The sequence below is a fragment of the Eublepharis macularius genome, chromosome 2, assembly GCF_028583425.1.
Source record: "Eublepharis macularius isolate TG4126 chromosome 2, MPM_Emac_v1.0, whole genome shotgun sequence".
Classification (NCBI taxonomy): domain Eukaryota; kingdom Metazoa; phylum Chordata; class Lepidosauria; order Squamata; family Eublepharidae; genus Eublepharis; species Eublepharis macularius.
This window is the reverse complement of record NC_072791.1, coordinates 125,295,635-125,322,010: the sequence shown is the minus strand read 5'-3', so window position 1 is coordinate 125,322,010 and position 26,376 is coordinate 125,295,635. Positions and strand designations below refer to the sequence as shown.

Genomic DNA, 26,376 nt, shown 5'->3' with positions numbered 1-26,376 from the left:
CAAGGTACGGCCTTGTGCTTGTAGTATAATCATGGGAGGTGCTAGCAGCCTAGGTGCTGATTTGATCACAGCTGTGACAGCTGATTGGCCCACACTCCTGTCCGTCCTGCTCCTGCCCCTCTGGTGGTCAGCAGTCTTTTTGGGCTGTCTGGCCCCCCTCCAGCAATGCTCACAAGGAGGGAGGGTCCAGCAGCACTGCCACCCAGCCTGCTGCAGCTGGAAAGTGACAGTACAGCTGCTGGATTTGGTTTGGCTTTCACCCTCATTTGGAAGGAAGCTCTCCAGCCCCTCTTCGACCACTACCTCAATAGGGCAATGGCATATTACTTGTGGGTGGGTTTCTGCAGCGGGTTCCACATCCCCTTCATGCTCCATCTGGTGTGCATCATTTGATCAGACAGTCTGTTTTGTCAGGTCTCTCAGCACTGCGGTCCTTATGGCTAAGTGTGATATGCAGTCAGCCTTCTGGCTGCTCCCAGTGCACCTGGAAGAAGACAAAAGGCCCATCTTCCCACTTGACCTATCTGAGCATCAAGCTGGACTCAGTGACTGGATGTTCCTGCCTCCCCGCTGGTAAGCTCCAGTCCCTCCACACACTGATCCAGTGCAACCTTTCCTGTCCCAAGTCCACATTGAGGGAGCTCTATGCTCTGATTGGGTTCTTTAATTTTGCCTGTAGGGTGGTTGCCCCAGGCCAGGTCTTTTGTGCACAGATCACCAGGGCGATGGCTGGGGCCGTCTCCCCGCTAACATCACATCAAGGTCTCTCAGGATATGAGAAGGGATTTGGAGATCTGGATTTCATTCCTGTCTGGATACAACAAAGTTTCACTTTGACAGGCCTCAGCAGAACTGAGGCCAGAGCTACAGGTGCAATCCAATGCCACCAGCAGCATAGGTTTTGGCATTTACCTCCAGGATTGGTGTTGGGCCCAGAAATGGCCTGTGCATTGGGGCAGGTTGGGATCAGCTGGAATCTCATGTTCCTTGAACTCTTCCCAATTGTGGTGGAGATGGTAATCTTGCGGGAGTAGTTCAAGGACAAGCGGGTATGCTTCAAGTATGGTCTGGGTCCTGAACAGGCAGTCATCATGCTCTGAGCAGGTCATGCGCCTCATGTACCAATTGATCCGGCCTGTCTGGCAGCTAACATCTCCTTCTCAACCCATTATCTCACAGGCATTGATAACAGCATCATGGATGCCATGTCTTGATTCCAGACGGAGCGGTTATTCGCCCTGGCCCATTCACACATCAGATCCCAAACCTATTCCCAGAGAACCTATGGGAACTTGGGAGTGATTAATAATGCAGGAAGTATTGGCATCTATCACTCCTTCCACCCTTCAAGCATAGCAGGCTGCATTGACCAGTTTCCTGGACTTCACCAGCTGCAGGGAGCCAATCAGGCTGCCCACATCTAAGGCCATGGTCTTGCACTACCTAGCTTTCCTATGGGAGTGGGCCTTTGCTCCCAAGACCATGAACAGCCTTCTGGAGACTATCTCCCTCTTTAGCAGGGCCCATGGCTTCCCTGACCACTGTAATTCCTTTGCAGTGTGGCAAGCCATAAAGGGTTGGAGGAGGAGCACTTCACCACCTGGTAATTTGTGCAGACTTATTACTGGGCACCTTCTTGCCAGAGTCATTGATCATCTCACTGGCACCTGCTGGTCTGCATTTGAGGCCCAGCTGTTTGAGGTTGCCTTCACGCTGGCCTTTTTCAGGGCCTTCTCGGTGGGAGAGCTGGTTAGTTCAAATTCAGGCCGCCACAGAAGCTTCAGGCCTTGGCTTTTCCCCTCTCAAAATCCATGCAGTAGGCAGATGATGGTCTAATGCATATAAAACGTACATAAGTCCCAGGCTGGCCATTTTTCCTGTTTGTTTTTAGTTCCCACAGGACATCGGAAGATGGTCTGGATCTGTGGGCATAGCAAGTATATCGGGCTGGATGCTACACAGAGGAATCTGGATGGGACAGACACATTTGGGGCTTCAGGGAGAAGTTGTCATGCAATGGATGGGCAAGCAGGATATGCAGTGGCACTCCTTCATTCCCATGTTTCTGCAGTAGGCCACCCAGCTGGGACTCCCTAACACATCCATGACCCAGCTGAGAGAGAATGATCTGGGCAAACAGCTGGGCTTGGACTTGTCATTTGCCACCGTGGTAGACTTGGGGACCTTCCAGGATTGTATTCTGGACATGTGCCTGTTTGGGTTGGACTTGTTGGAGAGGCACTCATGGCAGGGTGCCTCCTTGCCTGAGAAGATCAATATGGCCAGAAGACATGTGGCAAAGGCTGTCAGACGTTTTGTGGATATGTGGGGGGGGGGAGCTCAGGTGATTCAACACCTGGACATATCTTTTCATGAAGAGGTGCTGTTCCATCCCAACAGTGTACTTGCCCAGTTGAGGGCAAGACCTTTGGCTGCAGGACATGCAGGATGGTCTGAAGGGTTGGTTGCAGCTTTAAGAGTTTTGGCAGGAGCCACTTTGGGGATCTTGCGGTGATTTGGCATAAGGCATGGATCCTTTTGGGGGAAACACGGCCAGCTCTGTTTCCTCATAGATGGAGATCCTCTTAAGAGATCTTGGGAGTGAGCCATGGAAGGGGCAAGCCCAGCTTAAGGGCTGCCAGAACGTGCTCATTCCCAGATAACAGGGGAACCACACAGGCTTACACCCACATGGATTCCCACTGACTGCCATTCTGCGGTTTCCCCCCTCAGCTGGTGGATGAGGCGGGTCAGCCAATGCTTGGATCTGAGCCCCATGAGGCATCAATGCTCTTTAAAGCTGTAATCAATCAAGTTTTAAATTCCACCTGTCTCTGTGTCTTCTGTCACCTGCCCCTTGCCATCTACTCCTTGAATTTGCTCCGCAAATTCACCAACCTTCTGTTCTGCAGTTCCTTCAAAACTTCTTTAAATTTCAGGTTTCTTTTTCTAACTTCATTCATCATTCCTTTGGAATTACCCTTAATTCTACTCAGTTTGACTTTTACTCCCTTTTTTTCACTTTCTTCCTAATTATATTTCATCTGATCCTGAAGAAGTTTATGTACATCACCTCTTTTTTGTTCCTGCATTTCCATCTTCTTTTCTAGAATCCTGGCCATACTTTGTAACTTTCAGATTTCTCAGTTACCATATTTCAATTTAATGAACTATATTTGGAAGCCAAAAGGTAGGGGAGAAGAACAAATTGCCTCCTCAACTTCTTTTTGTTCCTGATTTTAGTTGCCTTTAGTGAGTCCAACAACTAAAAATGATTATTAATTTTTGCTTGGGATTTCCTATATTTCTTTTACATACTTTAAAAACAGTGATCCCAAAATCAAAAAGACACAATTAATTCTACATTAATTCAAACAAATCAGTCTCACAGAATTAATCACATATAAATTAATTCAGTCGCTATCTATTTCTTTCAAATCTGTATTAATTAAACTCACAAAATTCCCATAAATATCTCTTTAGCTCATAAATTACAAGTTAATCTTATATCTTTTACTAATACCAAATTCATTTCATTCTTAAGCATGACCAAGGATTTCTTTAACCTTAATACTTGTCCTTATAATCTTTATCAAATTAAGAATTACTCCAACAACTCAGTCAAAAAAATCTATTAATTATAATCCTTCTTCACTAACTCCAGAAGTTCATAGTGGCCAATTTTGAATGTCAAAAAAGTTTTATTGTCCCATTGTTAATCACCTGTTCCATAAAATATCCAGGAATGTTCTTCTTTTATTAATCACTCTCAACGCTAATCTTAAAATATACATTCCTGTCTCCACCTTCCCAAAGCAACTTGCCAAAGAAGCTGGCTCCCTTGTGGTATCCCTCTGGCAGTGTCCTATGGCTGATGGCCACTGAGTTTATATTCTCCCTGCCAAGGTGTCAGATAAGCCCCAGCATATCTGTCATGGTTGGATTTTATTCATGCTTCAGTGATGTTCTGTTTTTATTGCCAGTGTTCTGAGTCCTCTGAGAATATGCAAAGGTACCCTGAGCAGGGAGAGAATGCTTGCTTGCTTATCTTGCAGATGTTTGATTAACAGTCACTGGCCGGCTTGGGAGAATGACCTTGGAGTCTAGCAGAGACTGCATCAATTGTCTGAAAGACCTAAAGACTGTGAAATGTTTCTGTTTCCCTTCCTGTGTTCTCACACTTTGCGTGGTCAAACTCTAACAAACTTTCTTACACTATGGGGGGGGGGCGGGTTTTGAACTATAATTCCCTTAGCTTTAGTTACTTGCCTCATTCCAGCCAATACCCTTGTACAGCTATCTTGATACTGGTATGATCATCAATAAAGTAACTTTAACTCATACACAATGAGTGATGCAGTGAAGTGTTTTGGGATACCATGCAAGACCTGACACAAGGTCCATATTGTTTGTCAGGATGTTCCCAGGGAATACAGCTTACGGCTCCAAAAGCACTTAAAATAGAGCTTCCTTTCTATTAAAGTGAAGGAAAGAAGGATGTGTCTCATCTGAAGGAGAGAGGTAATATCAGAAGGCTTCTCACCAAGCTGTGCCCTCTGCCAAAGATTTATTACTTGAAATTAGAAACTGTCTTTGTAGGTATTAAACACTATCTTGCAGATCTAGGTATGAAGTTAAATTTATCTACAAAGAAAATATTTGGCCTCTTTAATAGTGTATTGAATATGGACAAGTGAGTTACATTTTAGTAATAAACAGACCCTTGAAAATATGTTGATACAAGCTGGAGACCTGCAACACTTATAGGGGATGGAAGTTCCAACACACACACCCTGGACTCCAGTGTCTAACTCATGACTTGGCTGTAGATATTGGATTGTATGATGTATATTAGATGATAGCCAGGAACATGTTGGTAGATGTAGTGATCAGTATGCTTCTGATACGACATGGTGTTTGTATGTCTACCATGTAGCCATACAATGGTGTCCAAAAACTGGGCTTACTGAATGGACTTTTCAGATTCAGACTGATAACAGAGTGAATTTTGTTGCAGTTCTGATGGAATTTTTAAAGGTCTTTCTATAGCTACAGATGGTACAAATGTCATACATAACTCTCAAATGGAAGATAGGCCTGCAGGTATAGGAGCTGAGGAAATTTTGATATAAACATGTAGGGCATGTCACACAGTACCCATGGTAGTGCCTTTACCTAAAGATACATGGTGTCCCCAAATATGTAACAACTTGGAATGAGGATGAAGTAATAAAACTCAACAGCCTGTTGTGCCATGGCATCTTCAGCAATGACATTTTTGTTGCCTTACTGGCCTCATTCTCTCTTGTATACCTCCCCTGAACTTCCCTTTTGTTTAACATACAGAGCTTCTTCATTTTCAAATATATGCTACACAGCAATACAAAAAAAGATCCCACAGAACACTCAAACTTCTTAAAACAGGTGGACTACCAAATTAATGATAATACTTTTACAGTGACATCCTAAGACAAGTTACTCCATTTTAAGCTAATTGATTCCAATGGGTTTACTGTTAGTATCCAGATACTTTTAGCATATATTTTAGAGAATGTTTCTCTCTGACAATAATAGGAGTCTAAAATCTGCTAGCACTCTCCATTGGGTATCAGAGGATGAGTAAGTGACAAAATCACATTTGACCATGAGCAAGCCTCTTCCCAAACCCTGAAGAGATAAAACTCTACTATCTGATCAGCAGTAGGCACAGAACATGACTTTTTTTACTGCTGCGGCAAAATGAGCTGACCATTTCATTGATCTACGCACTATGACAACAAGGTCTTTTCCCCTTTCAGTATCAGCAAGTTCAGACCCCATTGCAAATATCTGAAGTTGAAATTTTTTGTTCTAATGTGCACCACCTTACTTTCACCTCCAATGATTTTCATTTGCCACACCGTTGCTCATTCATCTAGAGCCCTTCACAGTCAGTCTTGGTTTTTACCATCCTGAATAATTTTGTGTCATCTGCAAACGTGGTCATTGCATTGCTCACCCCCAGCTCCAGATAATTTATGAACAAAATAAAAAGCAATAGTCCCACTGCTTACTTCCCTCCATTGCAAGAACCAGCCATTTATTCCTACTATCTTCTTCCTATTAGTTAATCAATTTTGTTGAGAGCGTTTGGTATAGAGGTTAAGAGCATGGGACTCTAATCTGGAAAGCCGGGTTTGATTCCCCACTCCTCCACTTGAAGCCAGCTAGGTGACCTTGGGCTAGTCATGGCTCTCTGGAGCTCTCTCAGCCCCACCCACCTCACAGGGTGTTTGTTGTGGGGATAATAACAACATACTTTGTAAACCGCTCTGAGTAGGCATTAAGTTGTTCTGAAGGACGGTGTATAAATCAAATATTATTATTATTATTATTATTATTATTATTATTATTATTCCATAAGAGAACATAAGAAGAGCCCTTCTAGTTCAGACTAGAGGTGTGCATACCGAAAGGATTCGGGTTTCCCACTTTGGGTCTACCCGAAGCAGTGAAAAAAAATTGGAAATACCATAATTCTGAAGCGGCAAGCAATATTTTACTCGCTTCAGTATGCTCTGTAAATATTTGGAGCATACTGAACTGAGGGGGAGCAACTCCCCCACCCCCACCCCCACCCGGGGCAACACCTCCACACACCCCACCCACTTACCTGGCTGGAGGGAGAGGAGGGGTAATCAGCTAGGCAGCAGGCCGCTGCTGCACTGTGGCAGCGGTGGCAGCATGCACAGCAGCAAGAGGCTGCGACAGCCTGGAGCCAGCCGGCTCCTCTGCCGCTGCACCAACTCCTGAGCCTGCAGGGTGGTGGGGAAGACTGGAGCCTCCACCTCCAGCCCTTCCTGTCCCTCAAATGGCCACAGCAGACATTTGAGGTGCAGGAAGGGCTTTCATCGCCTCCTCGGCCAGAGCCATCGCTGCCGCCGACGCTGCAAAGGTAAGTGGAGGTGGGTGGGGATGGGTGGCTGGGTTGATGTTTAAAGGGCCTCGCCGCTGCTTCCAAGCAGCAGTGGGGCCCTTTAAACTCAGCCTCGAAGCTTTCCGAAGTATTACAAATGCTTCAGAAAGCTTTGATTCGGGATTTCCGAATCTTTACGCATTGGGTCCGATTTGGGAATTTTTTCTGAATCGGATTCCCAAACGGCACATGCCTAGTTCAGACCAGTGGATCATCTAGTCCAACATCCTGTCTCACACAGTGGTCAACTAGTTGCTATGAAGGGACAACAGGGCATAGAGGCTGAGGATCAGTTTCTCTCTGGATGCTTCTGGTAGAGTGGCTCATTTTAGTGGTAAGTTACATATATGGGTTAGTAGATCAACAATCTCACATTTGAGTTCCCTGAGAATGCCTGAGTGTATGCCATCAGAACCTGGAGACTTCCTGATTTTTAGAGTCCCCCAAAGGTCTAAAACTTCATCTCTTATGACCTCCATTTGACTCAATTCTTCAGACCACTTTCCTGAAAATCGTATCTGTGGCATGGTTACATGCCCCACACTTTCCACAGTGAACAAAGACACAAAAAATTCATTCAGCTTTGCCATCTCCCCATCTTTCTTTAGCAGCATGTTTATTCTTTGGACATACAAAGGCCCAACTGCTTCTCTGGCCAATTTCCTCCTCTGAATATATTTAAAGAAATGTTTATTGTTTGTCTTGATGCTTTTAGCAATCTGCTCCTCAAATTCTCCTTTTGCCTTATTTTAACTTACACTTCTTTTGCCAGACACTGTGCTCCCTTCTGTTCTCAGGCCTCACACTTTTTTAAAAAAAAGCCTTGATTTTGTATTATTATTTTGTATTAAAAACAACTCAGATGAGGGCAATTTAAGGATGACAAAAGCAGCCTCTCTGAAAGAAAATATTTACAAACTGTTTTACAGATGCCATCTAGGATAGCCAAAATGTCTTTAAATGTGTCAAATAAATGTTGGAAATGTGAGAGTAACCCGGGTTCATATTATTATATGTGGTGGACATGTAAAAAAGCAGCAGAGTTCTGGAAGATGGTCCACAAAACGACTCAACAGATTAAGATTTCATTGCTTTTGAAACCAGAACTCTTTTTATTAAACCACATGTTGGTTCTGTCCGGGATCTGAGCCCCAGCCCCCAGACTTGACAAGAGGGAACAGCAGGTCAACCGGGCTGACGGGCAAACAGAGGGGGCAGCCAGCAGACAGCAGGTCAACTGGTCAGCCAGCAGACAGCAGGTCAACTGGTCAGCCAGCAGACAGCAGGTCAACTGGTCAGCCAGCTGACAGCAGGTCAACCGGTCAGCCAGCAGACAGTAGGTCAACCGGTCTGACTGGCAAGCAGAGGGGGCAGCCGGGGGACAGCAGGTCATCCCCTCCCATGGGCAAATGGAGCCAGAACCTGCCTGTGCCAGGGGCAAGGGGCAAAGGCCCAGGGCCTCAGGAGGCAGAGGGAGACAGAGAGAGGCCAGCGAGTCCCACTCCCCTGGGGAAGGAAAGGGGACTAAGCAAGGCAGAAGGGGGCAAGGACAGAGGGATTGGGGGCCCAGCAGTCACCCACCCAAAGACCTTACCTGAGGAGGAGAAGCAGCAGCAGCCCCAACAACCCAAAGCCACGCCCCAGCTAGAAAATAGTAGCCTGGTCCAGGAGTTGCCAAAAGCCAAGCCACTCCAGGTGGGGCTATTGGAGGCACTCTGCAGGAAGCCCTGGGCAACCAGCCAAGGAGCCGCAGCTGGACCCACCTTCAGCCATCAGCTCAGCCAGGGAGGCCGGGCTGCTAGCCAGGGGACTGCAGCTGGACATGCCTTCAGCAATCAGCCAAGGCAGGGAGGCTGGGCAGCCAGGGAACAAGGCACAGCTGGTGCTGGTCAGTGGGGCCAGATCAGCTACCCCAGCTGCAACTGCTTGGTGCAGCCCAAGACCAGGCTGGAAGAGGGGTGGGACAGTAGAAGGAAGCCCTATAAAAGCTGGCTGGGAAGAGCCCTGAGGTGGTGGGTTTGAGTAGGAGTGATGGAACAGAGTTGGAGTGGAGAAAAGCCAAGGAAAAGGCAAGAAAAAGAGTGGAGGCTTGAAGGAGAGTCTTGGGAGGAAGAGATGGTGGAAGATGCAGGGGGTAAGCAGGCCAGGTTGAGCAGGCCAACGAGTGGATTGAGAGGGAGTCAGGGTGAGGTATACTGCCCCTCCTTCCACAGAGCAGGGTCCTGCAAAATCCCTGGCCCCCCTGTGACGTCAGGAGCAGACTGCCCAGTGCCACGCCAGGTGGCAGCTGAGGCAAGCCCTGACAGGTTCCAGTTAATAAAAACCAAAAATATTTGATTTTGAATATAATCACAACAGCCAGGCTACTATATGCGAAACTTTGGAAAATGACAGTCATCCCAATGCAAGAAAATCTGATTGAAAGGATTCTTGAGACAGCTGAAATGGATAAATTGTTGAGTTTATTGAAAGAGATGGACAATACAATATATAATGATATTTGGGACCCATTTTATAGCTGGATACAGAGGAAATCTGAAGAAACCTGGCTCTTAGTTAGGATGAAGACTTTTATGGACATTATTTTAAATGAATGGAAAAATTTGCAAGTAAGTGGCTGATCTGCAGAACATATAGAAATATATTAGATTGTACAGTGCAATGTATTAGCGATATATAATATGAATTTCTTTTCCCATCCCCTATATTCTGTACCCCTTATCTTTTAGTAAAAAATAAAAATGTATTTTAAAAAAACAACTCAGATGAGCCTTAAATTTCATGTCTATACTGACAGAAATCCAGAACTGTTTTCAATATGAAAATGCAAGAAATTGTATATGACAATTACATGCCAATCACAAAGTATTTCTGAAATAGTACTTTATATATTTGAAACCCGAGAAAGATAAACTTTTTAAAATAGATCAGTAAGCATCTCCACAGAATGACAGTTTTCATTATTAATGAGAATTTAGTCGCAGTATGTTTAAAATGCTTAGGTTGTGAATATTTCCCACAAGAATCAGGTTTTCAAAATCAGACTGTAACATCTAAAGACAGCCTTTTCTTTGCTACAGTCAAGTTCAGTTTACTGTACTATCAAATATAAAAGCACTGTAAATTAATTGCTCGGTTGCATGACGTAAAACAGTTTCCAAGACAACATCCCAAGTTCTGAAGCGCTTGCCCTAGCATTTCCTCATCTGTCTGCACTCATACTAGCAGTTTGACATTATACTATAGTCACTGCATTCTGTTTCATTCAAAAGCAATTGAAATATACAGACTGCAAAAATTAAATTAAAATTTTCTTAATAGTTCAAAAATATTCTTTATTACCGTGCTTTGGTCAACCATATTCTCATTAGGGTACATTAAATATTAAAAACAACCAATGAATATCATTTATTTGAAACGATACAAAAAATATGAGAGAATGTAGGAAGACAATTACTGAAATGGTATTTTTGCACTGTCACTTGACAGCATTTCAGAATCTATTCTGCTTCTGATGTTCTCCAGCATTCCACACGAGCAAGGGAATCATATGAAGCAGAAATGGGTTTTGTCTGTCTTTTTCCTATCTCCCCCACCCCCCACCTGCACACATTTCGTGATTTCTTTGGGATGTCACTGTCCAGTCGCTGCTGGCACGTGTTATGTCCATTCAGAATCAAAAACTCCCATTTGGCTTCTCGTGCCCCCTTCTTCCTTTCCCCTAGGAACTGATTGGTCTGTCTGCTGGTAACAGATCCAGAGGAGCTAGCTGTGTTATTCTGTAGTTGCAAAATAGTAAAGAGTCCAGTAGCACCTTTAAGACTAACCAACATTTGTAGCATAAGCTTTCGAGAACCACAGCTCTCTTCGTCAGATGGATGGAGGGTATGAAGAAACTGGCCAGAGTTATATATGTGGTGAGGGGAGGAGGAGAGGGTGCAGGGAATGAGGGTCATGTAAATCAGTTACAAAAAGTCATGAAAGATGTGGAGTGCACAATCCAGGCTGGGTGTGACCCCTCCCCTCCATAGATGAATCTGAATGGAATGCCTGAAGACAGTTACTTCTAGTAATGAGATAACCATTCATAGTCTCTATTCAATCCAGGTCTGACTGAGTCAAATTTACATATGAATTCCAATTCAGCAGCTTCCTGTTGGATTCTGTTTTTGAAATGTTTTTGTTGAACTATGGTGACCTTTAAGTCCTTGATGGAATGTCCTGGTAGATTGAAGTGTTCTACTGGTTTCTGGATATTGCTATTTTTAAAGTCAGATTTGTGTCCATTTATTCTTTTGCGCAGACTAACCAGTCAACCTCTACATACAGAACAGATGGGCATTGTTGGCACATGAAGGCATATATCATGTTGGAGGATAAACAGCTGTAAGAAAGAGAGATTGTGTAGTTGATGCCATTGGGTCCTGTAATCGTATTTTCTGGGTAGATTTGGGCAGAACTGGCATCTGGGTTTGTTGCAGGGTCTGGTACCTGTGTTGGTGACTCTGTTAGCCAGTTCATGGTTGTTAGTGAGTTGTTTAAGGTTGGGGGGCTGTCTGTAGGCAAGGAGAGGTCTTCCCCCCAGGGCTTGTCAGAGAGTGGCATCGTTTTCCAGGATGAGCTGTAGATCACTGATAATGCATTGGATAGGTTTGAGCTGGGAACTATAGGTGACAACCATTGGTATTCTATTGTTACTTCCTTTTGGTTTGGCTTGTTTCTGGGTACTAGTCTGGCCCTGTCAATCTGTTTCCTCACCTCATTTGGCGAGCACTGAAGCCCCAAAAATGCTTGTTGTAAATCTCTTAAGTGAGACTCCTGATGAAGAACATTGGAGCGGATACGATTGTAACATAAGGCTTGGCTGCAGACAATCAACTGAGTGGTATGTTTTGGGCGGTAGCTGGAGGCATATAGGTATGAGTATCAGTTGGTGGGTTTCTGGTATAAGGTGGTATTTATCTCTCCATTATGTAGTTGTACAGTGGTGTCAAGAAAGTGTACCTGTTTTGTAGAGTGGTCCAGGCTCCAGTTGATAGTGGGGTGAAAGTTGTTGAAGTCCTGATGAAATCTCTTAAGGGCTTCCTTCCCATGGGTTCAAATGATGAAGATGTCATCCAAGAACCTTAAGTACAGGAGTAATTTCAGTGGATGGGAGCTGAGGAAGCATTGCTCCAAGTCTGCCATGAATATGTTAGTATACTGTGGTGCCATGTGTGCACCCATGGCTGTGCTGTTAACCTGTAGATATAGGCTGTCACCAAATTTGAAGTAATTGTGAGTGAGTACGAAGTGGCAAAGTCCTGTGGCGAGGTATGCTGTAGTTTTGTCCAGGCTAATATTCCTGATGGCTTGCAGTCCATCCATGTGGGATGTTGGTGCGTCTGAGAAACAGAGCTGTGGTTCTTGAAAGCTTATGCTACAAATAAGTTGGTTAGTCTTAAAGGTGCTACTGGACTCTTTACTATTCTGTTGATAACCACTCTCACCCTCCTCAACTCTCTAAACTTCTTTTCTGCATTTTTATCAGTAAAGCAAGGTAAGGGTCATAAGGCTGCTTTTCCATTCACTTCCTTCCTCCCAGGTAAGTACACATTCTCTTTTTTTCCCCAAAGCCAGGAATGAGTTCTAATATTGCTGCTCATCCTTTAAAAGCCAGGAAAGGGTTAAATGGCTCCTTTTCCTTCCCTCCCTCCCAATGTGTTTGAGGTTTCTCCTAATGCCAAAGAGCAAAAAAACAAGGGAAACAAAACGGAATGAAGCAGCAGCATTTTAACCCTTTCCTGGCTTGGCTTTAAAAAAATGAGAGTGGAACAAGCACGAAAAGTATGTGTTTTCACCCAGAACTCCACCACCAATTGCCTCTCCAGTGGGCACAGGACAGCCCAATCAGCAAATACAGGAAGGGAGGGAATGGGTTCCAATATTGCAACATTACAATGCATGCAAAACTTTTTTAAAAAATTACATCAGCTTCAGCCGCCACAAAATGCAGACACCAAATCGCCTTGAGGTCATGCAGCGCAGAATGATGGGACCCCAAGCCGTTTCAGCATCGATCGACGTGAATGCTCAACATTGCCGGCTTAAAGTGCACTGTGTGGAATGGGCCAGAGAAAAAATTACTTTGAATGCTTCTGAAAATAAATTTTCAAAACCACTACTAATAATGCTCTACCAAAATAATTCTCTAACACACCATAGTATTCATAATACACAGAAAGGTTCAGAATGTCATGTACTTTCTGCTATTAAATATGACAGTTTTAAAAATGCAAGTGAAAGCATAACCAATAAGGATTATAATGCAAATACAGTATGCCTTCATATCAAAGGCACATGTTTTCTGCCATCAACTGTGCATGATTTCAGAAATAAGTATCCAGTGCAGAATTTTCATGAATATCAACAATAATTCTAACTTGTGGCAGAAAGGGATATGATCCATACTACAAATAAAATATATGTGGAAATATGAAGAATACTGACAAAGTGATTTCTATATCAAAACAAAAAATTAATCTAACATAAATCACAGTAACATAATTACAGTAAATAACTATAAGGTAGTCAACAGATTAATTTGATATTGAAAGTGTGTTCTAATAGTCTATTCTATTTTTGTATCAATGTCGTAATTCAAAGTTTTCCTTTAAGAAAATATTTGCTAATGCTAACAATAACTTTTTAGTGTTTGAGCCTACTGCGTTTTATACTCTTGTTTATTTGACGGGCAGCCCAATCCTAACTCCCCAGGCAGCATCAGCGCTCATGCGCCGGTGTAAATGGAGTGGTGCTGCACAGCCTTCTATGGACTTTTGCAGGATAGTCCTGCCAGTGCCTGACCGTGGCAAGGCTAAGTGCAGTGGCCCCTGGGAGGGCCCACCCAGAGGGCCCACCCATAATTCCCCCCATCATTCCCCTGACAACTCCACTCACACCAGCCAGTGGCCACACCCATCCCGACATTCAGGCGAGGGGCAAACAGCGGCGCAGCCAATGGGGAGGGTCAGGCTGGTGGCTGCAGCTTGGTGCGCCTGCAAATACCCACTGCTGCTGCCACCACCAAAAGAAAAAGGTCCCCCCCCCCTGAAAAGTAGGGCCAGATAGTAGGGAGCTGATCTCTGTTGCCTGGAGATCAATTGTAATTCTGGGAGATCTCCAGCTACCACCTAGAGACCGGCAACCCTAAGTAGCCCCCAGGTTCCAGAGAAGCAGGTGAGGGGGGAGGGGGGGACCATCAATGAGTGACAGGAACGCCCACTGGGAACCACATGGGAGGCCGGGAGGCCATTTGGAAACGAGGGGAATGAAAAGCACGCTCAGACTTGCTGCTGCGCAACTTGAACACATCACTGCATCTCTACAAAGCAAAAATGGAGCCGGACCTTGACAGCCATGTCCCAGTACTAGGGAGATGCCCCCCCCAAAGTGAACTGACAGAACCTCCCCACGCTAAATCCATCCCTGCTTCCACAAACCCCCTGGCAGCAGCTTTCCACCTGCAGCGACCATCTTCCTGGCTTATCAGATGCCAGCAGCTCATACTATCAGAGAATGTCAGTCGGGCATGCAAACACAGAGGTTTCTTGTTGTTCAACACGTTTTATTAAACCAGAAAAAATGCCATTGTTTCTAGGCTGGAAAGGGAGCCAAGGCATTTTGCACAGCCCTCCTGCGCTCCCAGGGGCAAGGCTGAGATGCGGACTGCTTTGAGATATTGCTTCCTGGGCTGAGTCCAAATGTCACTCGCAGAGGACTCGCGGCGGGGGGGTGGGGGTGGAAGCAGACATGCTCAGGACGTGCCTGCAAGAGAAAGACACACATGTGGGCTTTGCCTTGGTCCATGGCTGAGGCAAAGCCCACACTCCAACATCTGAGAAGATGCACATAGTAGAGAGCGGCAGCGACCAGCTGATGCAAGACCCTCCGGCAAGGATGCACTCTGCCTTGGGGTGCTTTTACCTTTAAGGGAGAAAGCGAGCAGGTAGTTACAAACACCTGGTCAAGAGTAGTTTTCTGGGCAACTGTCTCTGGGGCAGGCAGGCGCTGCTGCCACCGTCCTCTCCCCCGCCAAGGCTAGCGGTCCAGTGAGTTCAGGTGATGGGGCAGCCAGCACAAATAAGCCAGCCGGCTTAGCCACTGCCCCATCTCCTTCTTACTAGTAAGTGCTACCTTCCTTACTGAGATGGAACTTCAGAGTCCGATAACCTGCAAGGACACATGAGTGGCTATTGTTAGTTAGCCAGACATTCTGGACTTTGCCCTTCTTCCCTTGAGCGAGTGCAAAGTTCTCCCACTTTTCTTGCAAAGTCCCCAAAGTGCACTCAGTGCCCGCCACCGTGTGTACCCTCCCACCTCATGCTCAAAGTACCCATGGCAGAAGTCTGAGGGGCAGAGCCTTTGGCCGTGTGCTCACTTACCTGAGGTCATGAGCCGCACAGCCAGACGTTTCAAAGGGTATGTGAGCAGGTGATTGGGTGCAGGAAGGGGGGCTCGTTTGCCCCGGAAGCAGTCACGGATTGGCCCCCCGTGGTAGTTCCCATCCTATGCTCCTTCAGGCCATGTGGGCGGGGCGAGGCACTCAAAGAGGGGGCCAAGTTTTCCCCAGCAATAGGCCTCTATGGGCTACACCACCTTTTTCTGTGGTATAGCTCTTTTGAGCTGCTGTGGGCGTTCCCGCGACTGGCGGGGCTTAGGGAACAAACTAACTCCAGCCCCGCCCTCCACCCCGCTTCCTTCTGCACCTGCACCTGCATGGGGCCCTGCACCGCTTCTCCGCCTCCGCCCACCAGGCATTCCCACCGCCGGCGGCCTGGCAGTAGCACACCTCGTGCCACTGCTGGCGGAAGGGCATTTGCGCCCATGTAGGAGCCACTTATGCCCACGTAAGCTTTGGTTCTCTCCCTATGCACTTCCCCCCCTTCTTAGGATTGGGCTGTTAAAGTACTATGATTACTAAGTAATTATTAAGCGAGTATTAAATTTCAATGTTCATCATACTTGGATGTTTTATTCATACTTGGGATTTTTTATTGTTTTTCTTAGATATGTTGCTTTGAAATTTTGAAAAGTGGACTGTAAATTCTGTAAATAAAAATATATCCCTTCAACTTTTCCCAACAAATGAAATGTATATGTACTTCATTTATACCCCACCTTTCTCCCAAAGCGTCTTACAGTGTTCTCCAGTCCTCCATTTATCCTTACAACAATCACGTGAGGTAGGTTAGACTGATAATATGTAACTGGCCCAAGGTCACCGAGAAAACTTCCATGGCAAAGTGGGATTCAAACCTGGGCCGCCCATATCCTAGTCGAACACTTTAACTACTACACCACACTGACCAGCACCTGATGCTTATCCCAAAAATCCTCTATGCAGGTTTCATGAACAAAATGCACCATAACACAAGAGCCTGTGATAAGGAGGAAGAACTAGGTGGAAACACAGAGGAAGATGGAAATGGACAGTTCTCTCAGTAAAGAGAAGTAAGCAGTGAGATTTAACAGGCACTAGTATTGCAACCCGTCTAGTGCTTTATGATTTGCTTCCCAACTAACAATTGGGGGTGAGCAGTGAGGTGGTTGTATTTTCAGATGACACTACATTATTAAGTTCATGGGTCCCATCCTGGTCCCCATGATGTTAATTAGACTCCAAAACCAGGCAATCCCTTTCAGAAGCCTCTCTACCAAGACCAAGAACAGGCCAACAAATAACAAAGTCCCATATTGAAGAATAGAGTTTCTTCTCCAAGAGCAATCAATTTATTGGCTTAGTACAATCTGAAGCAGGAAAAGAGCACCTATTCATGTAAGAGGATATGTGATCACAGAAAAACATGGTAACATTGAAGGGAAAGTTACATTTGGCTTTCCCATGAGTAAGCAAAGGAAGAGGATGTCCTTTGCATGTCAGACCAACACAGCTCGTATCTGTAAACAAGATTGCATTAGCTTTTTGTTGTTGGGTTTTTGTTCTCCTTCTACTGTATTTATTTCTCCCCTTAGTTTCATTTACAAAAGCCAAAATAGTTGGTTGTCAGTTGTGTGAAACATGGGGGGGGGGGGGGGAACAAGATCTGGGTCCAACTGCAGACCAACACAGCTACCCACTTGAAACAATCTTCATAGAAAAGCAGTTAAACATGAGAAGACACTAAGAGCTAAAGCCAAGGTACAATATTGCTGTTAAAAAGAAACTGGATTTATTTTAAGGAAATGTTAAGGAAAGTACTTCAAGATCTGCTCCAGACTTTTAAATTAATGATTTCATCATAGGAAGAATTTCTACCTAACATCTCTGATAGGTTGAACAGTTTACTGTAATTGTGACTTTTTACACCTGAGTGAGCTGGGGATGACACATTAAACAACTAATTCTAATTTGATTTAGAATTTTATATGCTATGTAAGTAATAAAGGATGCATTTTATGTTGTTAAAGCACTAAAATTGGTTTACGTTTGATATGACAGTAAGTACTGTATATATTTTAATTTCCCCCAAAATTTCTATTCCCCACCTCCCAAAAAAACAATAGGGAAAAACATTTTCCCCCTGCCCATGGCTTCAAAATTTCTGGAAATTTTACATCTCTTCACTGAACATAATTTGCCAAACTGTTGCTCATTCACTCAATTAGAAAGATCCTTCTGGCACTCTTCACAATCCACCCTGAAAATTTGGTAGTATCCACAAACGTGGCCACTACACAGCTCCAGATAATTTATGAACAAGTTAAACAGCAGCAGTCCCAAAACTACTTACTTCCCTCCACTGTGAGAACTGTCCATTTATTTGTACTCTCTGCTGCCTGTCATTCACCCAGTTTTTAATCCACAGGAAGACTATCCTCTTATTCCATCACTGTTCAGGAATCTTTCATGAGGAACCTTGTTAAAAGACTTATGCAAACCAAGTATATGAAACCTACCAGATCACTCTGATCCTACCAGATAACTCCTGTTAACCTTTTCAAAGAACTCTAACAGTTGGTGAGGTAGGACTTCCCTATGCAGAAGCTGTGTTGATTTTTCCTCAGTAGACTTTGGTCATTTACATGTTTAATAATTTTGACTTTGGTAACAGTCTCTACTAATTTAGCCAGAATAGGAATAAGTCTAAGTGGCCTGTAATTTCCTGGATTTCCTCTGGACCACTTTTTAAAAATCAGTGTAACATTTCCTTATTCTGGACTTGCAGTACAGAGACTGATTTTACACAAGTGACATATAATCATGTCGATGATGGTACACACAGTATTTGTTTCCAACTTCTTCAGTTTGAAATAATGGCACTATAAAGGAATAAAATACAAGACTGTAATAAAATACAACACCATACCACTGATTCCATTTTTAGGCTCAGGATGCAAGGATATAGTGAGTAAACAGATTGAACATATTTGTTAGCATTTATACAACTGTTCCCAAAAGGAACGAAGTTAATTCATTTTCTGTTTCTGCTTTTTCTGAATCAGAACATACAAGTGTTGCACTTTTGAACCAAAATGTAACCAATGTATGAAAATTCTAATTTATTGGATTATTTTTGGCTTTAAAACATATTATTCTTATTTAAAATGCAGAAAGCGACAAAGAAGTATTGCTTCTTTTTTTCTGGGAATATTTATTTTATTAATAAGATTAAAAGCCCGATAAAAAGGGCAGAGAAATAGAAGAAAAAAGTAAAGAGAAAAGAATACAAAAAGGGGGGAAAAGCAAAGATTGAAAATAACAAAGAAAATACATTTCATTTTTCATTTTTCTCTATGACACCTATCATATTTTAACAAACATTATACTTTTAATATCTCCAAAATTTACCTTTTCAATACTGCCCCCCTTCTATTTTTTCCCCAAATTTATCTTCTTAGAAATCAAATCAACAAATCATTTCTTCATTTTTCCTTGTCTCATGCAGAAAGTCAATAAGGGGTTTCTAGTTAAGCATAAAAATAGACAATGTTTTATCTCTGATTAGGGCTGTACATTTAGCCATCACCACTAACTCCATCATTTTCACAATCCAGTCCTCGACTGAAGGCAATACTGTACTTTTTCATTTTTGTGCATATAAAAGCCTAGCCACCGGGCATATAAAAGCCTAGATACCATGTTTATTTTCCAACTATTTATCCATTAGTCTCAACAAAAATGCTTATGGTTTAAATTGTATATTGATCTTCAAACAATGCCAAGACCACGGCAATACAGCCCGGAAAACCCACAACAACCATCGTTCTCCGGCCGTGAAAGCCTTCGACAATACATAAAACCCCACAGTTTTTTTATCTGATTTAAACCTTTCTAGAAGTTGGGCATAGAAAAATCATTGACATTTATAACCTTTAGCTATTAAATCTTCCCTTGTCTTCAACTTACAATCTCCTTGTGAAAATTCTAGTAAGTCTGCCATCCCTGTTTCATAGGCATTTCTCCTCTATAAAACGCTTCCTGTGTTGAAATCCAAAGCAGTGTCTTCCAAGATAATCTCAGTTTGTATTTATTCCAAATTCTCAAGATGGCTCTCCTAACATGATTTTTGAAGTCTACATTGACCTTTACTTTATCATACCACAAATAAACATACCATCCAAATCTCACCTTCCAATGTCAAGAGCCTCTCATTTCTCAGAAACATCCATTACTTCATCCACATTAGACATGTGGCATTGTAATACACCTTCAAATCCGGTAAACCTAGGCTACCTTTCTCCTTTGCATCTTGTAAAAGTTTATATTTAACTCTTGGTTTTTTCCCCTTGCCATATAAATGTTGAAATATCCTTTTGCTACTGTTTAAATGGTACACCTGAAGTTAACACAGGTATTGTCTGGAAGATGAATAACATCCTTGGTAAAACATTCATCTTGATAACTGATATTCTTCCCAACAAAGACAATTGCACTCTATCCCCTCTTAACATATCCTTTTTGAGTTCCATGTCTTAACATAATTATTTTGAAATAGCATACAGTTCATTCCCATCAGCGTGATGCCTAAATATTTTACCTTTTCTTCAACCTTTAAACCTGTTATTTTCATCAATTCTTTCTGGGTTTTAGTATCCATATTCTTCATTAACATTTTTGTTTTCTGTTCATTTATTTTGAAACCTGCCAGAGTACCAAACTCTGTCAACTTCTCCATAAATATTTCAGTTTCCTCTAATGGGTCTTCCAGGATTAAAACTAAATCATCTGCGAAGGATCTTAATTTGTACGAGTCTTTTTTAAGAGTCCTGTCTAACGTCTGTTTAAAAACTCCAACACCAAAATGAAAAGGAGCAGTGACAATGGACATCCTTGACATGTTTCTTTTTGAATTTCACACTGTTAATTCTCCATTAACAATAATTTTAGCATTTGAAGTGTAGCTTGATTTCACCCATTTCCCCAAAATTAATCTTTTCTAAAACTTCAAACAGGAAAATCCAGTTCAAATTGTCAAAGGCCTTCTCAGCATACAAGAAAATTAGAGCTGCTTGTTTTTCATTATATTTCTCCAAATATTTCACTACATCCAAAACAGTTCTGACATTGTCTTGTGGATAAGAAACCACTTTGATCTTCATGAATAAAGTCTTTCAGAACATACTTAAGTCTTTCTGTTAAAATCATGGTAAATAGCTTGTAGTCATTATTCAGCAATGATACAGGTCTGTAGTTTTTTGCTAGTGTCAAATCTTGCCCTTCTTTGGATAGTGTAATGTTAGCTTGTTTCCAAGTTTCGGGTATCTTTTCCTCCCAATAAAATTGAATTCATTGTATTTTGCAAGGGTACTAAGATCTCATCTTCAAAGCATTTATAATATCGGCAAAGAAGCATTGCTTCTAATGCCACCAATCGATTTTATTGAATACTATTTTTACATATTATTTGTGTCTCTATTGGGGAGATAGAACTACATATTTACTTTTTTATTTTATGCTATTTATAGTCTTCCCAATTAAATTCAAGGCAGGTTACACATTTTTTTTAAAAAAAATGTTATTTATAGTCCACCTTTCTAAACTAACAGCAAATATATCAACAACAGCACATGGTAGTTGTAATTTGGACATTAAAGATATGATCCATAGTAAAAGCACTTTTAAATATACCAAGCACTTAGGAACCTCTTTTTACTAAACTGCTCTAATAGTGCAATCTCAGAGGGAGTTAATCCCTGGAAAGAGTTCTTATGATTGCTGTATCACTATGTTAAATTGGCTTTTTAAAAATGGCAATATTTATAGCGGCAGACAACAGAAAGGTGTGTGTGGGAAGTTGTAATCCACTGGATATTGTTTTAAACTGGCCACTTCGTAACACATCCCCCCCAACACACACATTTCACTTGTCAGCTGTTTTGAGTATTAAATACTTCTGCTTAATGGGTGAATACTTCATTTGTTTATTTAAGTCATTTATATCCCACTTTTCTTCCCAATGGAGACCCAAAGCAGGTTACATTAGCCTCCTCTATTTCATCTTTAGAACAGCACTGTGAGGTAGGTTAATCTAAGAGTATGTGACAGGCCCAAAACTCACCTTAGACCAGCTTCCATTGCAGACTGGGAATTAGAACTTTGGACTCTGAGATCTTAGTTTAACACTCTGTCCCCAACACTAGGGGTGTGCGCTTTGGGTTTCCGATTTGGTTAAATTACCCGAATCGGACCCGATCCATAAAGATTAGGGATATCTGAATCAGGGCCAGCATGCTGGCCCCGATTCAGAAATCCCTAATCAAAGCTTTCCAAAGCATTTGGAATGCTTCGGGGCTGAGTTTAAAGGGCCCCGCCGCTACTTACAAGCAGCGGTGGGGCCCTTTAAACATTATCCCACCCCCACCCCCAGCCCCCCACCACCATCCCCAGCCCCCCAGCCCCAGCCCCACCTACCTTGTCAGCAGCAGCAGTGGCTCCAGTTCCTATGGATGCCGCGCCACCACACCGCCACCTGAGCCTGCAGGACGGTGGGGAAGGCCAGAGCCGCTGCCGCCACCGCCTCTGGCCCTTCCTGCCCCTCAATTGGCGCAGTGCAGTGGCGGCCATTTGAGGGGCAGGAAGGGCTGGAGGAGGCGGAGAAAGCCCTTCCTGCCCCTCAAATGGCTGCCGCCGCACCACAGCTGAGGGGCAGGAAGGGCTGGAGGCGGTGGCGGCTCCAGCCTTCCCCATTGCCCCGCAGGCTCCAGCGGCGGTGCAGCAGCAGAGGAGCCGAACCGGCTGGCTCCAGGCCGTCGCAGCCTCATGTTGCCGCCGCCACCATGGCCTACCACCCAGCTGACAAAGACCCTCCCACCAGGTAAGTGGGTGTGGGGTGGAGGGGTTTCTCCAGGAGGGGATGGGGGTGGAGGGGTTGCCCCATGGGGGTGGAGGTGGGGCGGGGGAGTTACCCCCCCCCTTACTTCAGTATGCTCCGAATATTTACGGAGCATACCAAAGCGAGTAAAATACCTTAATTCCAAAGCGGCTTGAACTTTAACATAATCTGTTGCATCTTCACAGAACTACACTATTTGAACAATCTTTCATTAACATTCCTCTGCTATAGAAGAAATGTAAAGATAAGAATTTCCATTCTAACCTATTTAAAGTAAATGCACTACTTGTGCAATCCTAAGAAGAGTTACTCCAGTCTAAGCCCATTGAATTCACTGTAAATTTTGCTTACAAGATTACACTATTTCTTCATCAGTATAACTATGAACAATGGAAGTTATAGAAAATTTACTTAACATTTTATATACACAAAAAATACACAGACAAATTACGACATTTTCATCCATTTAAAATTGCTGTAAAGTCATATCTGTATGCTTTTTCACAACTTTAGTTAAAAGTTCAGTATACAGCACTGGGTATCTGAGAAATGGGCAGCCTGATCCTATGCACGTTTACTCAGAAGTAATTCCTATTCAATTCAATGGAAACGCGGCCCCCAGACTTACCTGGAGGACCAAGTTCCAGAACTGTGAGGCAAAGAGAATGAGTGGGGAGGCTCCTGGCGGTCTCCACAGGAGAGCACACACTGCCTCAATTCAAATCCCCAGTACAGTCAATCAGGGCAGGCTGGTTGGGGCAGCGGCGGCAGGGATCCCGTTAAGGGGTCTGGGGAGTGAGGCACAACAGGTGTACGCCCAACTCTGGGGCTGTCAAGGTATCCTTAATCCCAGGTGGCAGGGAATCTACACAGTGGCACGCACCCACGTGGTATCCCACTAACTGTCATCTCATGGTTCCCCTCTCCAGCAGGTGGTGTGAGAGGGCCGGAGGTCTCCGGCTGGCAAACAGGTCAGTTGATGCTGCGATCCATTCCTTATGCTGCTCCAATGCTCCAAGAGCTGTCAGTCAATAAAGCTGAGGCCTCTTTCAACTCCATCAAGGTTGTCTGATGTGTTCTGTCACCTTGCCCTTGTTGTTCCTTCCCCAACAGCGCTGGGCCTGCAACTTATTCCCAGGTAAGTATACATAAAATTGTTGACTTAGAATACAAGCTAAAGATGGATTTTTTAGATTGGATGGGAGGAGTCAAATCTTATCAAAGAGTTTCTTTTGCCAATGACTAATTATTTTACAAGAATTATTTCTTCCCAGTCATTAGAACGTCCTATTTCCAAATTTATCAGTTGTCTACTACAAGGCTTTTCAAGCATCTGTTTCTATTTGGGGCACCACCATTAGATACAATATTACCATTTTGCTGGTGCAAGGAAATTTACTACCATTTTTATAAATGAACAAGCTAAATTGTAAAACATTAAAAACCCTTGAATCCAGTAACATTCTTTTACAAGTAGATCTTGACTTGTCACTTTCCCAACATACACACCAGTATTTTTCTATATTATATCCTAGCTTGTACAAATAACTGCTTTGCCCTTTTAGGTATTATTTTTCAGCTTTTCAGAGTCAAATACTGCTTGCTTAACATCTGCTCTCTAATACTGGCATGCCTCTCACAAATATCCTTTTTTCATGCTTTTGTGCGTCCTGGCATCCCAGGAGATATGAAACCAAAAAGCTTCTTATAAATTAAAGATATTAGCCCTTTGCTGTGAACAACATGTAGATGGCTGCCTGTAAAGGTTAGTTAATACTCTGGTAAGCTGCTCTTCTTAATAGTCAGTAAAACTTGTCCAGAATGCGGTTTTTGCTGAACAAAGCTATAAAAAAGAAAATCCATGAACCCACAGTCTTCTGTTATTAGCAAACACCCGCATATATGTTCACAAAACCTCCATCTATTAGGAGCACTGATATAGCAGAATGCAGAGTTTCAAAAGAAGGACAATCTAGTGTGCAGTCTATGTAGATATTAGCAGTTTTTTTTGCTTCTGGAAATTCAATGAATGTTTGGATTAGAACTGCCAATTGTCCCTATGCAACTCAAAAATCCACATGCAATAACAAAAATCAGTCCACTTCATCATTTTTAAATTCTTTTATTCTATAAATGGGAAATCAAATACTGTGATGGTATTACTACTAAGTTAATGTTAGGCTGGTATTTATCTTCCTGTGTAATCACATACAGAGAAGGAAGTTTTGCAAAACAAATACTAAAGTATCAGGAAACTCTCTAGGAGTTTGACAGTCTGATACAAACTCATCCAAGTGACTCCAGAATGCTATTACTACACAGAAGGGATGAATTTAGAAAACACACAGTAAAGACCTAATGGAATATATACATATACTCAGTTCATAGAAGAACTTCAATAACTGTATGAATTAAAATTAAATATAAACATAAACATTTGCTGAATCAATACATGTTAAGATACTGGTGGTGTGCATCTAAAACAATACCAGGAGTCCCTCCCCTCACCCCTGTGTTGTTCAGATGAGCAAGGTGTTCCAAATGGGTACATGCAAAAGCATCACTTGTTGTGAAGTTACCTTTGGTCACCTTGGCAGAGGAGGTCTTACCTGTTCTCTGGAAATGCAAGGCAACGAGGGTCTCCGGGGCATTTTGCAGCTGCCATAGTAGCTGGTGGAAGTCTCCCCCAAGGACACGCAGCTGGATCTCCTCCTGGGCCGAATCACAGGCACTCTGTCCTCTGCGCTGCCGGGCAGCCTCGGGTGAGAATGCTGGGGGTGTCGTTGCGGTCCGCGACCTGGCGAGTCCCAAGAGAAGAAGCCCCGCTCCCCGCCCAGCAGCGCCAGCAGGCAGCCGGCCACCCCGACCACACCGGAGAGCAGCGGCCGCAGGGCCGGGGGCAGGAAGCCCAGGCTCGTGAGCGACACCAGCCACACGAGGCTCGAGAAGACCAAGACCAGGAGGCTCCTGCGGAGCTTGAGGCTGCGCTGCAAAAGGGTGAGCGCGGCGACGGCGCCCAGCGCGGCCAGCAACCGCCCCGCCACCATCTGCAGTTCGGCCGGCGGAGCCTGGGGGGCGCCCTCCCCCGCTTGGCCCCGGCGGGGCAGCAGCAGCCACTGCAGCGCCACCCAGTCCCCCGAGTAGCAGCACAGCGGTAGAGCCAGCAACCACCACAGGCCGCCGGGCTGGTCCCGGGCCAGGTAGCAGGTGAGGAAGAAGAAGGCGCAGGCGAGGCTGAAGAGCGGGCTGAGGCTCCGGCACAGTCCCACCGCCACTGGCAGCAGCAGCGCCGCGCTTTCGGGCGCCGCCTCCCCCTCGTGCCCCCGGCGGAACTCCCAGAGAAGCGCGAGGGCGGCCGCGGCGCCCAGGGCGAAGAGAGACCACTGGAAAGCGGCCGGGAGAAGCCAGGGGAAGCCCAGCGGGGGGCTCTGGGGCAAAGGTGTCGCGCAGCTCCTCACGTAGCCGTTCCTCGGGCTGCTAGCGGGGAAAGCGGCGCTCTCCGGAGGAGGCGGGCCGGCAAGTTTGTGGAGTCCGTGGGGAAGGGGGGCGGAGGCAACTTCTTCCCCCTCCTTCATGGTGGTCTCGCGGGGAGGGCGAGGGGAGTCCGTCAGCTCCTCATGGCACCCCAAGAAAGACGCACTCTCAGGCGCAAGCGGCGGCAGCCGTGGAAAGTCCGGTCTCGGAGCATGGTGGGTAAAGGGGGGGAGGAAGCGGGAGGGGAGAGAAAGGTAAAAGTATCTCTTTCGCTCCCTCGCTCCGCGCCCAGAGAGGGCTCGCTGTCGCCTCCCAGAGCTCGAGGACTGCAACGCTCCCGGGCCAGAGCGGAGGCCACAAGGGTGACTGTGATTCGCCACTCGCTCTTTTCTCCTGCTGCCCATGAGCGTCGGACAGCCCTTATGGAAGGACCAACGGTCGGTTGAGCCCAAAGGCCAGTTGGACGTCAACGGTCGGGGCACGGAAGAAAGAAAGGGGTAAATGTCCTCTTAGCCGGGGAGGGGATTCTTAGAATATCGCGCAGCTGCTGCCATCGCAAAAAGTCGTGTTGGCTGCCCTGTTTGGACTCTCTTGGCTAATCGCCGCTCAGCTTCTGTTTTTGAGTTTTTTGCT

At 44.5% G+C, this 26,376-nt stretch overlaps 1 protein-coding gene across 2 annotated transcripts in view; it reads right to left on the bottom strand.

The window, feature by feature from the left end:
• PDE3B (phosphodiesterase 3B) overlaps nucleotides 1-25,921 on the bottom strand; it is a 177,838-nt gene extending 151,917 nt beyond the window's left edge. For both annotated transcript variants that reach the window (XM_054971440.1, XM_054971441.1), the window contains exon 1: nucleotides 24,879-25,921. In XM_054971440.1, the coding sequence (XP_054827415.1) occupies nucleotides 24,879-25,844 (966 nt within the window). In that variant the 5' untranslated portion in view covers nucleotides 25,845-25,921. The remainder of the gene's footprint in view (nucleotides 1-24,878) is intronic.
• Between the last annotated feature and the right edge of the window lie 455 nt (nucleotides 25,922-26,376).